The sequence below is a fragment of the Leptopilina heterotoma genome, unplaced genomic scaffold (genome assembly GCF_015476425.1).
Source record: "Leptopilina heterotoma isolate Lh14 unplaced genomic scaffold, ASM1547642v1 Lhet_54, whole genome shotgun sequence".
In the NCBI taxonomy this organism is placed as follows: domain Eukaryota; kingdom Metazoa; phylum Arthropoda; class Insecta; order Hymenoptera; family Figitidae; genus Leptopilina; species Leptopilina heterotoma.
In genome coordinates this window covers 2,291,956-2,309,635 of record NW_025111118.1, presented here as the reverse complement: position 1 = coordinate 2,309,635, position 17,680 = coordinate 2,291,956, and the positions used below count along the sequence as shown (strand labels likewise).

General features: G+C 22.4%; 1 protein-coding gene across 1 annotated transcript in view; it reads right to left on the bottom strand.

Annotated features, from left to right (window-relative positions):
• Window positions 1–17,680, bottom strand: part of LOC122508550 (myocardin-related transcription factor A) — a 191,469-nt gene that overhangs the window by 100,640 nt on the left and 73,149 nt on the right. The window contains exons 2-4 of the mRNA XM_043621974.1: window positions 12,479–12,579; window positions 10,491–10,702; window positions 7,987–8,231 (exon numbers count right to left, since the gene is read on the bottom strand). Of these exons, the coding sequence (XP_043477909.1) occupies window positions 7,987–8,231; window positions 10,491–10,702; window positions 12,479–12,579 (558 nt within the window). The remainder of the gene's footprint in view (window positions 1–7,986; window positions 8,232–10,490; window positions 10,703–12,478; window positions 12,580–17,680) is intronic.

The following is a 17,680-nucleotide window of genomic DNA, read 5'->3' as shown; positions in this document are numbered from 1 at the left end:
ATTGTCTTAAACAAACATTTTTTGAAGCAAATTAAAATTATTTTATGGAAATAAATATTTATTTGACAAAAATAAATATTTATCTGATAAAAAATAATTTATCTACTACAAATAAATATTGATCTGCTAAAAAAAATTTATTTGCTATAAATAAATATTTATCAGCTACAAATAAATATTTATTTACTACAAATAAATATTTATCTGCTAAAAAAATTTATTTACTAACAAATATAAATATTTATTTGCTACAAATAAATATTTATCAGCTACAAAAAAATTTTTATTTACTATAAATAAATATTTATCTGCTACAAATAAATATTTATCAGCTACAAATAAATATTTATTTACTACAAATAAATTTGATAAGAAACATATTAATCAAAAAAATTTATTCTTCAGTCGAGAAAAATTTCCCTAATTGCAACTAAAAAAATTTATTATTCCTTAATCATTTGGCAAACTTTTGAAAAAGGAGAATTTAGAAAATCTAGTGAAAGCAAAAATCAAGGCGAGATGCAAAAATTGAATAATATCACGAATCTCAATTGGCACGTCCTTCCGAAAGGATGAGTGCCGTTATTGCAAACTCGCCAAGAGGAAGAAGTACTTCCGCAACGGGCGCTTAGGCTTTGTTACTACCCTAGTAAACACGTATCGTATTAAGATTCGCGAATCGTACATCAATAGCAAATTGTGCGTGCAAATCATATGAGAAATTTTATTACAAAAAAAATTCTTAAATTGACCTTTTTTATATCATTTCCTACATAGATAAAATTTTTAATCAAACAAATAATTTTTCATTTCCAGATTATATATATTTAATTTGCACTTTTTAGACAAACCTCTGTTTAAAAAAAAGGGCGACAACCTTCGTGACAAACGAAACCGATTTAAGTCAATTTAATTGGCAAAAAATAATTTTTGACTAAAAATTCTTAAAAATAAAATAAAAAAAATAAAAGAAAAAAGAAAAAAAATTACACTGGGGAAAAATGTATTTGATTCAAATAATCGATTACTTGACTATTAATAACTAAATATTTACTTGAATCAAATAATTTTCAATTGAGTCAATTAATTTTTTTGTTGAGTCAATTTCGGTATTTGAAGCAACTACGATTTAATTCACTAAAAAATTATTTGATTCTAGTAAATATTTAATCTGTCAAGTAATCGATGATTTGAATGAAATAAATTTTTTTTCTATTAATAAAAATTTTTCTATTAATAAAAATAAATAAAACGAATTTCTAAAGAACAAAATTTCAAATTGAGAGAGTAATCCGAAATTATTGAATCAAATGAACGATACAGTCAATATTATCGCTCATAAAATAAATCCTTTTTTTTGCTTTCAATTTGCAACACTTTGAAAATTAAATATGTTTGTATATTTAATTCCGGAGATTATGTATTTGTTTCTGGATTAAATTGATACGCTTTCACGTAATACGTTAAAATCACGTTGCATTCGGTCGTAAATAAATTAAAAATTTTTCTTCAATACCACATAATAAATATAAATGACAATAATTAACAAGTGAAACTCATGTTGAGTGTCAAAATGTATTTCCCCGCCTGGAATTATTATTATTATTCATGCGTGTAAAATTTTTCGTCTATAGGTGAAAAAAAAAGATGAATTTCTCAAGTAAAAGAAAGAAAAAAAAATTATTGTGTCACAGGTATAAATAAAACGGTTTGTTATTGATGCATATATTTCAATGGCGAGAGATTCTAAGTTTTCGTGGGCGAACCGGATTATAAAGCACATATGTCGAGCTCAACTCAGAACAAGAATGAAGTTACGTGTATTATAAGCATTTCAATATCCACAACATTTGTGTGTGCAAAAAAAAAAAAATTCTAACCATTTACAAACTGAAAAATTTTTGCGAGAAGGAAAATTTAATTCCCGAAAACAAAAAAAGTATGGAAGAAAATAAAATAAAAATTTGCTAATAATAAAATAGAAACTTGACCAAAAAAAAATTGGGATAATATTGAAAAAAATCGAAAACCAAAATTAAAGAGGAACGAAAAATATATATTTTTAAAAATTTCTTCGTGTGAAAAAAATGAATGAATATTTTTATTTTTGAATCGTAAATTTTTGCGCGCCTTCAATTCTTTTTGAAAAGCAGGGAAATTTATGACTTTGTAGAAAGCAAAAGTTACGATGCTGCTTTTCTTTGGTTTAATTAATTTGAACGAGGCAAGTCGCGATTAACGGGTAACCGCGTTTGAAAGACGAGTTTTCGTCTCGGCCCTAATGGATAATTGGACCGAGAGCTGCAAGATTTTTCAAAGACGGTATTACCAACTACCGATATGGCGGTCGAGGTCGTTAAGACTTGGTAAGCAGTGCTGTATCCGAATACGAATGTTGTGTACAATCCCATTTGCACGAAGTTGAGAGCAATTCAACGCGACGATGAAAAATACATTAAGCGTGCGCCAAAACTCATGTGTGTGTGTGTGTGTTTATTGAGTGTGTGAGCGGTGGCGGCGCTTCCACCAATTTCTCATTTTATATTATTATTATATATACAGTGAGGGAGAGTCTAATTTCGTAGACAGATATATTACTGCTTATCAAAAAATTAAAAAAAAATTTTTTTTTTTAATAAAAAAAGAATTAAAAAAAAAAATGAAAAAAAAATATAAAAAACAATAAAAAAAAGTTAATGTTAGAATTTTTAAAGAGGATTTTTGCTATTAAAGTCAAAATCTTCATTTGTAATTAAAAAAAAAAAATAATAATAAAAAAATATAAAAAAGAATAAAAAAACTAAAAAAAATAAAAATAAATAAATAAAAAACAATAACAGGGTTGCCACAAAAATTTAATTTTTATATTCTCTGACTTTTCCCTGATTTACAGAAAAAAATTTTGACTTTTTCCCTGACCCTAAAGAATATTCTGATTCACTCTAAAAATTATTAGATACTCAAAAAAATGTTCGGTTACAATTGTTTACGAATTTTTTAACTTCTTTTTTAAATAAATATTTAATCATTATTATTTTTCCATAAGAATTAAAATTTTTCAAAAGATTCAAATTCAAACCTCTTTAAAATTCAACAACTTATAATAAATTAAAGATAACCGAGTGATAAAATAATTATTTTATAAAATAAGAATATTTTTACTGTAATTTCTGAAAAAAAATATTTTCATCATTTCAATTCAATTATTATTTTCTAGAATTTTTAACTTAAATTCTTCTTCAAAAATCAATTATTTTTAAATTTTTAAAAAAGTTCTTCTTTGAGAATTTTTTAAATTCATTTGTTTACAATTCAATTTTAGGAAAAATTTCAATTATCATTCGGAATGTCATCAATTAAAAATATTAAAATATATTTTAAAAAATAGAAAGTTCAAGTAATTTAAAGAAAATTTGAAATAAAATTTTTCAAAAACAATCAGCTTCACAGCACTGTTATATAATTAAAAGTATGAAAAAATTTAGATTTTTTAAAGATTTTAATTTAAATTCATTTCAAAATTCAACTATTTCTCAAAATTGCTATTATTATTTTTTTTTAAATTTCAAAAAACTAAGTTCTTTAAAAATTTCCAAATAAAATTCATTCAAATTAAAAATTTTCTAAGATTAAAAATAATAATTGAAATTCTACAAAGAAATTTATCCAAATTTTTAAGAATAATTGAATTATATTTAGAAATTTTATTGAATGAATAATTGAAATTGTGACAAGAAATTTATCAAAAAATGTTAAGAACAATTAAATTTTTTTGAGAAATATTTTACTAACAAATATTATCTTCTACTAATTTATTAGTAAAATTTACTAATCTTTGATTTTTTCTTTTAAATTAGTAAATTTTACCAATGAACGAGTAGAAAATACTGTTTTTATTTGTAAAATTTACTAATTCAAAAGCAAAAAGTCAGTCTATAATTTTGTAAGGTAAAAAAAAATTCATGAAGAATTCAAAATTTAAGTTTTTCGAAAATATTTTCTACATCAAAAACCAAAAATTTTTGTAGTAGATCAATTGGATTTTTTCTACATTGTATTAAAATTTAAAGAAATTATTCACGTTAGTTTAAAAATTAGTGCTTCTTTAATTATTTTTTTCAAGTCCTCTACAGTATTTGTATTAGTGTATTGGGCGGATTGAGGGATAATATGGAAATAACAAAAATAAATTTTTAGGGAAAGGATTTTTCCCCTTTTAAATTCTCAAATTACGTAGTGAAATTTGTATAATTTAATTATAATTTCATCATGAATAATAAATTGTAATTAATAAAGCGACGAAATCATCTTGAATGGTAGATTTAAAAAAAAAAAAATGAAATTCGATTAAAAGTGCAGGTAATCAGTGATGATATCACCTGTATAAATAGGAACGCCTCCTAACTTGCTCACTAATATACCTAACTATCTTACCTACCTACCTAGCAACCTACCTATCTACCTACCCATTCAATACCTACCAATCTGCTACCTACGCTAATACGTAATACTTATCAAGTTATCTGCACTGTTCGCTTACAAACGTTTCACTGCATGAAACAGCTTTAATAACATATTGAGAAAAAATTACTTTTTTACACTAAATTTATTCATACACACTGTGCTATATATCTAGATCTTGGATCTATATATTAAGATCTAAGATTTATCACTATTATTTTTTTTTATTTTTTTATTTTATATATATTATTATTATTTATTATTATTCAGATGTAAAAATTTATTTTTTATATAAATCGACTCTCTAAATTTAAATTAGTACTCTAAATCCTAATTAGTAGTTTCCTACTAATGAAAGAGCGCAGATTTGTTTACTACCTGAATTAGTAACAGTTTTGACTAATTTTTAGTAAAAATCTCTCAAAGCGAAAATTAACTCTCTAAATTTTAATTTGTAAAAATATTTACTACTTTTAATAAGTAACTAACTTTTTGACTAACTTTTTAAATAACTAACTTTTTGCATTGTAATTAATAAATTTTATTAGTAAATTAGTAAAAATTACTATTTATTAGTAAAATTTACTAATTCAAAAGAAAAAATTCAGTCAATAAAATAAATATAATAAACATAATAAACGTAATAAATATAATAAACATTTTTATACTAATTTAAACTCAAAGAGAAAGATTTAGATTTAGATCAAAGATCTAGATTTTTCCAAAAAAAAAATCCATAAAGAAAATAAATCCTTAAACTACTTACAAAAGAGAACATCATTCTGTTTGTAATTTCATTCCCATTTTTTTGTCAATTAAAAAGTAATTAAGTAATTTTTCACTGATTAAGCAATTAATTTCCTTTTCGGTTAATCTGATTACTCAATGCCTCAATTTATAATCAATACGATTTGTCGTGTCATTGAAGGGACAAAAATGATTCAACTTTTATATAAACGATGAAACATTCAACTAACAAGATAATAAAGTAAGTAAAAAAGTAACTTTACTTTAAATTAACATTCGTTCATGATCCACAAGTTCTGAACGAATACATTCGAACGAACGATAAATATTTTTCAAATAAAAACATTACGTTCAAATAAAAGAAATATTTTTCAATAAAAAAAAAAATACGTTAAAAATATTTTTCCACAAAAATATTCCCCTTAATTACTGATTCGAATAAAAATTAATAATTAAAAATTCAACATTTAAAAATTCCATAATTCAAAGTTTAGATTTTACTGTTACAATACAAACACGAATCCCGGTTCAAGAAATTAATTAGTGGCTGCTTTTTTTGACGAAATAATTATTCATAAAAATAGTAGTTAAATAGTTGAATGAAAAAAAAGTGTCAAAAAGTATCAATAGCCACGTGAATCTGAAACCTGCTAAAAATTATTAATTTTAATCAAACTGATTTTCGATTCGAAATAGAAATTAAAAAAAAAATTGATTGCCTCATAAAAACAAATTACGAAATTACTGAGAGTATACCGAAGAAAACTGCACTGCACGATGGTTCATTCCGAAACTTTTGCAAGAGTTGTAAATGAACGTATTAAATTTCTTATGCCTTATATGAAATCCTCAAATTTTCCCTAAATCATAAAAGTCTCATAAATTTTCAATTACGTTGAATAAAAATTTGCTTTAATAAAAAAAAATCGAATCAATATTATTTTATATTTGATTCCTAACTAAAAATCCAAACTATCAAATTTCTGGGAATATTCCTGGTTTTTACGAATTTTCTTACTAGCGCAAAATATTACATTTGTATTCTTGGAATATTCCATTGATATAAAAAATATTCCACTCTCGTTTCAGGAATATTGAAATATTCCTAAATAATAATAAAATAAATTTTATTTTTATATTTAGGTTTATAAATAAATTAATAAATAAAACTAATCAATAAAGAAAAAAAGTTCCTTTGAAGTAATGTAGGAATATTCCATTGGAATGTAGAAGGAATATTTTATTGGAATACAAAAAATATTCCATTCTCATTTTGGAAATATAAAAATATTTCGAAATAAAAATAAAATAAATTTTATTTTTCAATTTTGTTTATATTTCAATAAAAATAAAAAAATAAGAGAAAAAAATGCTTCTTTGGAATAATGTAAAAATATTATATCCAAATATTATTGGAATATTTCATTAGAGTGCAAAAAATATTCCATTCACATTATCAGAATATTAAAATATTCCTTTTTAATAAAATGAATTTTATTATTTATTTTCTATTTAAATAAAGAAATAAAAATAAAATGAGAAATGCTCCTTTAGAGTAATGTAGGAATATTCCATTGGAATATAGTTGGAATATTAAATTAGAACACCAAAAATACTCCCGAATAATAATAAAATTTTTACTATTTATTCTCTATTTATATTTAAGTAAATAAAACTAGAAAATAAATAAAGAATGCTCCTTTAGAATAGTGTAGAAATATTCCAAAGAAATATTACTTTATAAATTTTGAGCTATTTTAATTCAAAGTAAATTGACAATTTATTTATTTTGTTTTATATGTTTTAAATTGATTACAATATAAATAATAATATTTGTGATTTTTGTTTTTTTTTCGTTTTTTTCAAATAAATAATAATACTATTAATTAAAAAAATATTTTTACAAAATTTGAATGGAATATTCCCACAATACTTTGTTGGAATATTCCCAAATTATTCTAAAGTTGGGACATTCTAATATTCCCAAAATATGAAGGAATTATTCCTTTCGAATATTCGCAAAGTTTCAACGAAATGAAAATGAAAAATGTGAATGAAATATTCCTTTAGAATATTCCTAAAGTTCCAACGAAATGAAAATAAAAAATTTGAATGAAATATTCCTTTCGAATATTCCCAAATTATGAATAAATTATTCCTTTAGAATATTCCCAATTTTCCAGTGAAATATTCCTTTCGAATATTCCCAAAGTTCCAATAAAACATTCCTTTCGAATATTCCCAAAGTTCGAATAAAACATTTCTTTCGAATATTTCTAAAGTTCCAACGAAATGAAAATGAAAAATGTAAATGAAATATTCCTTTAGAATATTCCCAAAGTTCTAGTGAAATATTCTTTTCAAATATTCCCATATTTCCAGTGAAATATTCCTATTGAATATTCCTAAAGTTCCAACAAAATAAAAATGAAAAATGTGAATGAAATATTCTTTTAAAATATTCCCATACTTCCAATAAAATATTCCTTTCAAATATTCCCAAACTTCCAACGAAATATTTTCCCAGAAATGCAAATATTCCATATTAATAAAAAATATTCCCTTCTATTTGGATTTCAATTTTACAAAATGAAAGTACGATAATTTTGCAAAGTAGGAAAGAAGATCGGAGAGTAAACGTGAAAACACGCGAAATATTATGGCGTGGTTCTATATGTGCCCCTTGCACTGATTGTGAAACACGCTCACCTCCTATATCATGCACCACGGCTAGAGTATATGTATTTTAAGTTTATGAAAAAAATCTAGAGTACTTACATTCCTTGTTACGATCCATGGAGTGTTGAAGTGGAGAGTCGTCGACCTCCGCCTTTGGCGGCGACTGATTGCCCTCCGCCATCTCGGATTTCAATCCTGATCCTGTTCCTGCTTTTGCCTCTGCTGCTCCCGATCCTTGGACACTCGTGGCTTTTGCTGCTTCAGCAGTAGCCACTAAGTCCGCCGTTTTCTCCCGTTGTAAATAAAGTCTTGCTCCCTTCTTATTGATACTGTCGATTCCACTCCTGCAAAGCATTTCCATTATTTCAATTAATCCTTTCAATACTCATATATTTACAAATTATTTCCTATTTTTTTCTCTTTTTCTCTACTGTTTTTTTCACTAATTTTTTTACTACTTTTTTAATTACTATTTCTCTACTTACAATTTTTTAATTACCATTTTTCTACTTATTATTTTTTAACTAGCAAACAATTCGCGCGCTAAAACGCGCGGCTAAACTTCTTATTACCTTTTTTAAATATAATTACTAATTTTAAAAATAATAGAATTAAAAAATTTTCTAATTTAAATTCATGCTGAAAACACTAAAAAAAAAAATCAATTTTGAAATAATTACAAATAATAATTAAAAAAAAATAAAATTCTTCTTACAAAATTCAACTATGTTCAAAATTTAAAAAAATTCTCGTAAAAATCTCAATTGACTTTATTTAAATAACAAAATTCTTCTCCAAAGTTCAATTATTTTCATAAACGTCAAAAAAATTATTGTCCTAATTTTAATAATTTCCAGAAAATTTTCTAATTTTAATGATTTTCAATATCTACTATTTTAATAAAATTTCCCAAAAATAATTCAAATTTTAATTACTATTTCACTAAAATTTCACAAAACAATTCTATTATTAAAAAAAAAAAAAATGTTAAAAAATTCTTTTCAAACATTCAATTAATATAAAAAATATTAAAATTTTTCCTAAGAATTCAATTATTTCCAAAAATAATAAAATTCTTTTCAAAATTGCAATTATTTCAAAGATTTTAATCAAAATTCTTGTAAAGAATGCAATTTTTTTATAAATAATTGAATTTTTCTAGGTAATTCAATTATTTTGTAAAATTTTAACAAAATTCTTCACAAAAATTCAATTATTTTCATGAGTAATAAAATTCTTCTGACGTATTCAAGTATTTCAAAAGATAATAAAATTCTTGTAAAGAATTCAATTATTTTTATAAATAAGTAAATTTTTTTTAGGGGATTTAAATTTTTTTTTTATAAATAATTAAATTTTTCAGGGGAATAAAGTTATTTTTTAAAATTTTTTAAAAATTCTTCATAAAAATTCAATTATTTTCATGAGTTAGAAAATTCTTGTGAGGAATTCAATTATCTCAAAGATCTTAATCAATTTTTCGGAAAGAATTCAATTAATTTCATAAAAGTAATAAAATTCTTCTGAGAAATTAAATTATTTTCAAAAATAATAAAATTGTTTGCAAAATTTGAATGATTTTAAAAGGTTTTAATCAATTTTTTGGGCAAGAATTCAATTAATTTTCTAAATAATAACATTTTTCTGAAGAATTTAATTTTTTTTCAATTAAAAAAAATCGATGCAAAAATTCAATTATTTCTATAAATAATAAAATACATTGTAGAATTTCAATTATTTTTTCATACAATTTTAAATGAATTCCGCGAAAAATGCAAGTATTTTAAAAAAATTTTATTAAAATATATTTATAAAATAAAAAATCTGATTTAAAAACAAAATTCATTTTTTCAAAAAAATATTTGAATAAAAATAATAAAATTTTCAAATAATTGCAGAAATTCAATTATTTGAAGAAAAAATTCTTGTCCTAATTTCAATAATTTTTAACAAATTTTCTAATTTTAATAATTTTCAATATCTACTATTTTAATAAAATTTTCCAAAAAGAATTCAATTATTTAAAAAAAAGTTTAATTATTAATTATTATTATTATTATTAATTATTATTATTATTAATTATTATTATTTTCATAAATAATAAAATTTTTTTAAGGAATTCAATTATTATTTTCACAGAAAATAATTTCAAATTCTAGAAAATAATAATTGAATTAAAATGATGAAAATAATTTTGATTAAAGTTACAGTAACAATATTTTTCTAGTATAAAATAATGATTTTATCTCTCGATCATCTTTAATTACTTTTTACTAGTTACTAGTAATCCCCCTAATATTACTATTTTTTACAATTTACTAACTTTAACCCCTACTACGACTACTTATCTACTATTTTCCACTATTTACTAGTTACCCCCACTTTATTACTATTTTCTACTATTTACCAATTAACCCCCCTTCCCCTTTTTATTATTATTTATTCACTGGTTACCCCCCTACTATTACTATTTACTTACTAGTACTTTTCTTAAAAAATATATAAATAAATTTCTAAACTTTGAAATTTTAAATAAAATAAAAAAATTTTTTTTTTTAATTTTTGTTTAAAAAAAGTAATTAGATTTGTCATAAATTATATACTTCTCAACTCGAAAATCGCTCCGATCCTTCTTCTCCCTTTCCCTGTCTTTCAAATGAGAGGATTTATTTCCTTTTGATTTCGACTTTGAGTCACTTTTGCCAATCTTGTGTGGCTTCTGCTCAATGATGATGTCGGAGTCTCCAGTCAATGTTGCTGAAGTTCCATTATTCAAACTGGAAGACGATGTCGAAGCATTCGAGTTTGTGTAATCCTAGGAAAATGGCGCTTTATTAATATTTCAAGAGGCAAAACAGTTATTGGCTTTTCTTATTTTAAATAAATTGAATATCGTGAATAAATCTAATACCGGAAAATAAATTCAAATGATTAACTGAATTTAAATTAAATAAATTAAAATTTCTGAGGAACCTAATTTTCTCAGAATTTTAATGAAAATTATTTAAAAGTTAAATACTTTATGGTTTAAAAAAATAAATATTTTATTAATATTAATTTTTTCACAGTAATTTCATTTTTCAATATTTTTAGTTCATAAAACTTGCTGAAATTCAACTATATTTCTGAAAATTACAATAGGTTTTTAACTCAAATTTCTCATAAAATAATTATAATTTTTATAACGTCTACAAAAAAGTTATTGTAGAAATGAATTGTTTAAAACAAATTTATCTGCTTATTTACAAAAAAATAAGAAAAATTAAGGTATTTTTAAAAAAATTAGTTTCATTAAAAATAAATGAAGAAGTATTGCTGATTTTCTATTTTGTAAATGTTCATAATTTATTATTTCAAAATTTGGTACAACAAAGCAAAATAAATAAATAAATAAAATCAATAATTGCAAAAATGTTTTAGAATTAGTAATACAATCAAAACTTGAGACAAAGGACGTTGAAATTTATTTCTTCTAAATCTAATAATTTTTAAGAGCTTTGTTGCAATTTATTTGCAAAACTTGATTAAAATACGCATTTTGAAAAAAAAATTGCATCAAAGTATGTTATTAGACTCTAATCATGACAGAAATGTTAAAATATTAATTAAAATAATAAAATAAAAAACTTGCAGAATTCTTTCTGAATCGAAAATAAAATATAAAAAAGTTCTGAATACCTCCGTGATATGGAAAAAGTTTTTTTTTCTTTAGAAAAAAAAGCTCAATCTGATGAAAAAAGCTCATATTTGATATTCGACTTCAAAAATTGTGAAAATAAATTTACAACCCCAACGTCGTTTTTCAAGATACAAATTTTTTCTGTATTGGAAATAAATTATAAAAAAGTTCTGATTACTTTCAAGTTTTGGAAAAAGCTCTTCTTTAATAAAAAAGCTCCAAATTAATGAAAAAAGCCCAAATTTGATATTCGACTCCAAAAATTGAGAAAATAAATGGACAGAGTCGTTTTTCAAGATATAAATTTTTTCTGAATTGGAAATAAATTACAAAAAAGTTCTGAGTACCTCCACGATCGGAAAAAGCTCATCTATAATAAAAAAGCTCCAAATTGATGGAAAAAAGCTCAAATTTAATATTTGACTTGAAGAATTGTGAAAATAAATTTAAAACACCAGCGTCGTTTTGCAAAATACAAATTTTTTTTGAATTAGAAATAATAAATTGTAAAAAGTTCTGAGTACCTGCACGATCGGAAAAAGCTCTTCTTTAATTAAAAAAAGCTTTAAATTTATTAAAAAAGCCCAAATTTGATATTTGACTGGAAAAATGGAGATAATAAATTTACAAGACCAGCGTCGTGTTTTAAGATACAAATTTTTTCTAAATCGGAAATAAATTCTAAAAAAGTTCTAAGCATCTCCACGTTTCGGAAAAAGCTCTTCTTTAATAAAAAAAAAGCTCCAAATTGATGAAAAAAACCCAAATTTCGGGGGGCCACCCGAACGCTATCAGACAATCAAAATTTGAGAAAAAGAAGGTTTATATTTAATTTTTCTAATTCTAATAATTTTTTATTAACTGATAATCATCTGAATTAAATTCAAAATAAAATAAAATTTTGTTGATTACCTTAAACCACTCCGGGTATATTGCACTAATCGTATCAAGAAGATCTTGATCTAGTTGAATTCTCCAAAATGGAGATCCGCTGTCCAACCTGTGGCCAGACTCTGCAAACAAAAAACAAATAAATTAATTAAAACAATAAATAATTTCCTCCACAAAAATACTCAATTTTTCAAGTTTCTTTTCAAATTTTTTTTTTTCAAGGAAGAATCTGACGGACAGTCAAATCAAAAGTTAGTCCAATGTCATAATTTCGTATGTTAAAAAAAAATACAAATTAAATTTTAAAATTCGTCTTGGTGGAAAGGCGAAAAATTTAATTTTGAATATTTAAAACGATTAAAAGTTGCATTTGAATAAAAATTGCAATTTTCTGTCAATAAGAAATATTTGTTAAATTTTAGGTTATGTTACTTAAACCATTTATTATTGACGAAAAATTATAATTTTTATTTAAATATAACTTTAACACTTTCGCGCCTCCGTAACTACTATATATAAAAAAAAATTGGAAATTACATACTACTATTATAATTATTATAAACAATAGATAGAATATCGTTAAAAAAATAGCAAAATTTACTCAAATTCGCTTAAAATTTTTTACTCAGAGGTTTTCGGGCTCACTGATTACGAATCTAAAGTCATATTTTTAAAATTCAAGTTGGTGGACATTTTTTTTTCAAAATTGCTCATATTCGTTTGAAACTTGTTACTTGGTGTTTTTCAGGGTTGCTATTTTAAATTTCGAAAATCTAACTTGAAATTCGTAATCAGCGACCCTGAAAACCCCCGAGTAACGAATTTTATACAAATTTGAGCAATTTTGAAAAAAATGTCCGCCATATTGGATCCGCCATTTTGAATTTTGAAAATTTTAAAAATTTGACTTTAGATTCGTAATCAGCGACCCCAAAAACCCCCGAGTTTCCCGGGGGCACGAAAGGATTAAAATGTTCAAAATGTAGAAAATTAAATTCCTTACCCTTCTATCAAAAGGAATTTAAAATTTAATTTTTACTTTTTCTTTAAAATACGAAATTATGACATTATGACATTAGACTAACTTTTGTTCCGATTGTTTGTCGGATTCTTCCTCAAATGCTTTTCAAGTTGTTTTCAAGCATTTTTTAAAGTTTTTTTCAAGTTTTTTTTAAGTTTTTTTTTAAAGTTCTTTTTAAGTTCTTTTTAAGTTCTTTTTAAGTTGTTTTTAAGTTCTTTTTAAGTTCTTTTTAAGTTTTTTTTAAGTTCCTTTTAATTTCTTTTCAAGTTGAAGCACCCACTCGAGAGAAAAACAAAAGATTTAAATAACCCACAGAGAAAATCTGACGAATATCGTTACAGAGAGGAAAAGATGATGAAGAAGAAGAAGAAGAAGAGAAAAAAGTGGAATAAAAAGTAATTTTAACCGCATAAGGACTAATGGTCTTTGGCGACCATCGACCAATAGGTTCGCAATCGTATATCCCCAAGCCCTCAGGAATGCCGGCTAGCCGATTTCTTTCACGCATTCCTAATTTAAACGTCGCGTCGACTTGAGAGTGCCATCTCGTAACCATCATCCCCTCTTAATCGAAACTACTAAGAGAGTTCTCTCCCCTTTCTTCTTCTTTTCTTCATGGTGGGTTTACCTACGAAGTAAACTGTATAACCGGCGGTGGACCTCGTTATGGTGAAACGCGTGCCTTGCTTTCGTGATCACAGTTCAAACCCTGTTTCAAGGCCGAGGGGGTAGGTGGAACAAACAAGGAAGCAAAAAAAAAAAAAAAAATAAGAAAAAGAAAAAAAATTATTTCAAATCATTACCGAACTCGAGATAGACTTTTAATTATCCGCACCAAATTAATTCTTGTTTATAAATATTTCGTAACAAGGTATATAAAAATTCGCTTCATATATTCGTTTCGAAATCAATTACGCTCAAAATTGATTACTCTCAACCAGAATCTTTTTTTGCCAAATTAACAATTTACACAAGGAAAAAATTATTATTATTATTATTATATGTACCAAATTGGGACATTTCTTGACTTAATTCGTTAACTTTGAAAATCAGTAGAACCGTAAAATCAGATATAAATTGTTACATAAGTAAATTTTTTTTTTCCACTTTACGTATAAAAATATTTTTTTACTTTATATTAATTTAATTAAATATTTAGTGAAATTATTATTTAGCAAAATTATTATTGAATAAAATTATTATTGAGTAAAATTATTATTCAGTAAAATTGTTATTGAGTAAAATTATTATTGAGTAAAATTATTATTCAGTAAAATTGTTATTGAGTAAAATTATTATTGAGTAAAAGTATTATTCAGTAAAATTGTTATTGAGTAAAATTATTATTGAGTAAAATTATTATTTATCAAAGCTATTATTAAGTAAAAGTTTTATGTACTAAAATTTTCAATTTCACGACTCAATTTTATCATAATTTCCAAATTAAATGACATTCAATTTATAAATCTTTTGAAATTTAATTATTTCCAAAAGTTTACAATATAATGCTTCTAATATTCAATTATTGTCTAAAATTTTAACTGAAATTCAATTTTAAATCAATTCTTATTAAAAAGATTTACGAGAATTCAATTATTTAAATGCAAAATGAAATGATTTGTGAAATAATTGAATATTTCTTAAAATTGAATTCTTATAAAGAACTTTAACAAAATTTTTTTAAATAAATTGAATTCTTTCGCAGAATTTTAATAAAATTTTCAAAAATTAATTTTTCGAGGAATAAATTTAAAAATGAATTAAAAATAATTGAAATTAAATAAAATAAAAATTGAATTCTTATAAAAATACTGTTATTTATGAATTTTATTGAAATAGTAGATATTGAAACTAATTAAATAATATTCACAAATTTTTGAAATTAATTTCATTTCTACAAAAATTTTTATTAAATTTTTTTTAAATAATTGAATAATTACAAAAAGTTGGTAAAAATAATTGAAAATAATTCAATTCGTTCAAGAAATTTAATAACATTTTTAAGAATTATTTCTTCTTTCAAAAGAATTCATTTAAAATTGTATTAAAAATAATTGAAATTCTGCGATGTTTTATTAGTTATGAGAATAATTGAATTTTAGCACCGAATTTTATTTAAATTTTTAAAAATAATTGAATTTCTGAGAAGAATTTTATTAATTATAAAAACTATTGAATTCTTGCGAAGCACTTTATTAAATTTTTTTTAATAATTGAATTCTTGTGAAGACTTTTATAAAAATCTTCTTGAATAATTGAATAATTGAATTTCAATGAAAATTTTATTATTTATAAAAAAATTTAATTCTTGTGAAGAATTTTATTAATTTTTTTTTAAATAATTGAATTCCTGCGAAGAATTTTATTATTAAGAAAAAATTTGAATTCTTGTGAAAAATTCTATTAATTTTTTTTTTTTTTTTTGAATAATTGAATTCTTACGAAGAATTTTAATATTTATAAAAAATTTGAATTCTTGTGAAGTATTATCTTAAATTTTTTTTAATAATTGAATTTCTGCAAAGAATTTTATTATTTATAAAAAGTTTTAATTCTTGTGAAAACTTTTATTAATTGTTTTTTTAAATAATTGAATTCCTGCGAAGAATTTTATTATTTATAAAAAATTTGAATTCTTGAGAAGAATTATCTTAATTTTTTTTTAATAATTGAATTCTTGTGAAGACTTTTATAAAAATCTTTTTAAATAATTGAATTTATGTGAAAATTTTATTACTTATGAAAATAATTGAATTTTTGCAAAGTATTTTATAAATTTTTTTTTTCAAAGATTTTAATCTGAAACCTTTTCAATTTCAATTATTTCTAAAAATTTACGCTATTCAATTATATTCAATTATTATCTAAAATTTTAATTGTAATTCATTTTTAAATCAACTTTTATTTGAAAATTCTACGAGAATGCAAGTATTAAAATAAAAAAATAAATAATTTTATTGAAAAATTGAATGTTTCTCAAAATTGAAATCTCATAAAGAATTTTATCAACAAATTTTTAAATAATTGAATTCTTTCGACGAATTGTAATAGCATTTTTTTAAGTAGTAATTAAAAATAATTGAAATTCTGCAATGAGTTTTTTTATTTATAAAAATAATTGAATTCGTAAAAAGAATTTTATTATTTATAAAAATGATTGAATCTTTGTGAAAAATTTTATTATTTATGAAAATAATTGAATTATTGCGAAGAAACTTGAAAAAAAATTTTGAAAATAATTGAATTTCTGTGGATTTTTTATAATACATGAAAATAATTGATTTTCTGCAAAGAATTTTATAAATTCTTTATTTTATAAATTCTCGTTTACTACTTAAATAAATAAATAAATAAATAAATAAATACATTTTTTTTAATTGAATTCTATTGGGAAATTTTTTATTAAAATAGTAGATTTTGAAAATAATTGAATTTCGAAACATTTTTGAAAATAATTGAATCGTTTAAAAGAATTTTATTAAAATTTTTAAGAATTATTTGTTTATTTAAACTGTTAGCTAATTTATAAATTGGCGAAAATTCTCATAATAAAGAAAAAAGAAGCTTCTAGTTTCACAAATTTTTAGTAGTAAAATTATCTTTTGTATTAATTATTATTATTTTTATTATTAATAATAATACTATTATTATTTTATTATATAATATTTATTATTATTATTAATAATAATAATAATAATAATAATAATTATTTTTATTATTATTAGTATTATTATTATTATTTGAAGTAGTTTTTCCTTTCATTATAATATTTATAAAGAATTTTTTTTCGATTTTTGGAAGATAATTGAAAATTTAAAAAAGAAAAACAATAATCTTTTTATTATTATTATTTATTATTATCTTTAGTTTCAGTAGATGAGTACGAAGCCTGAAAATTGTTATATGTATAGTAAATTTATTTATTGTATTTATTCTATATTTATTATTCTATTTATTATTTTATTTATAGTAATTTATTATTCAGTAAATTTTTTATGCAATAAAAATTTTCATCTAAAGAAAAATATTTATTTAACAAAAATGATTGTTAACAGAAACATTCGAGTTGCTCTAGATATCTGCGGAAAATACTGACCTATGAGGATAGGCATATGTTTGCATTTTTTGACAAAAAAAAAGAAGGAAAAAAAAATATATTGAAGAAGTGAATACACTATGCATAATACATGCGCTTTGAGTTC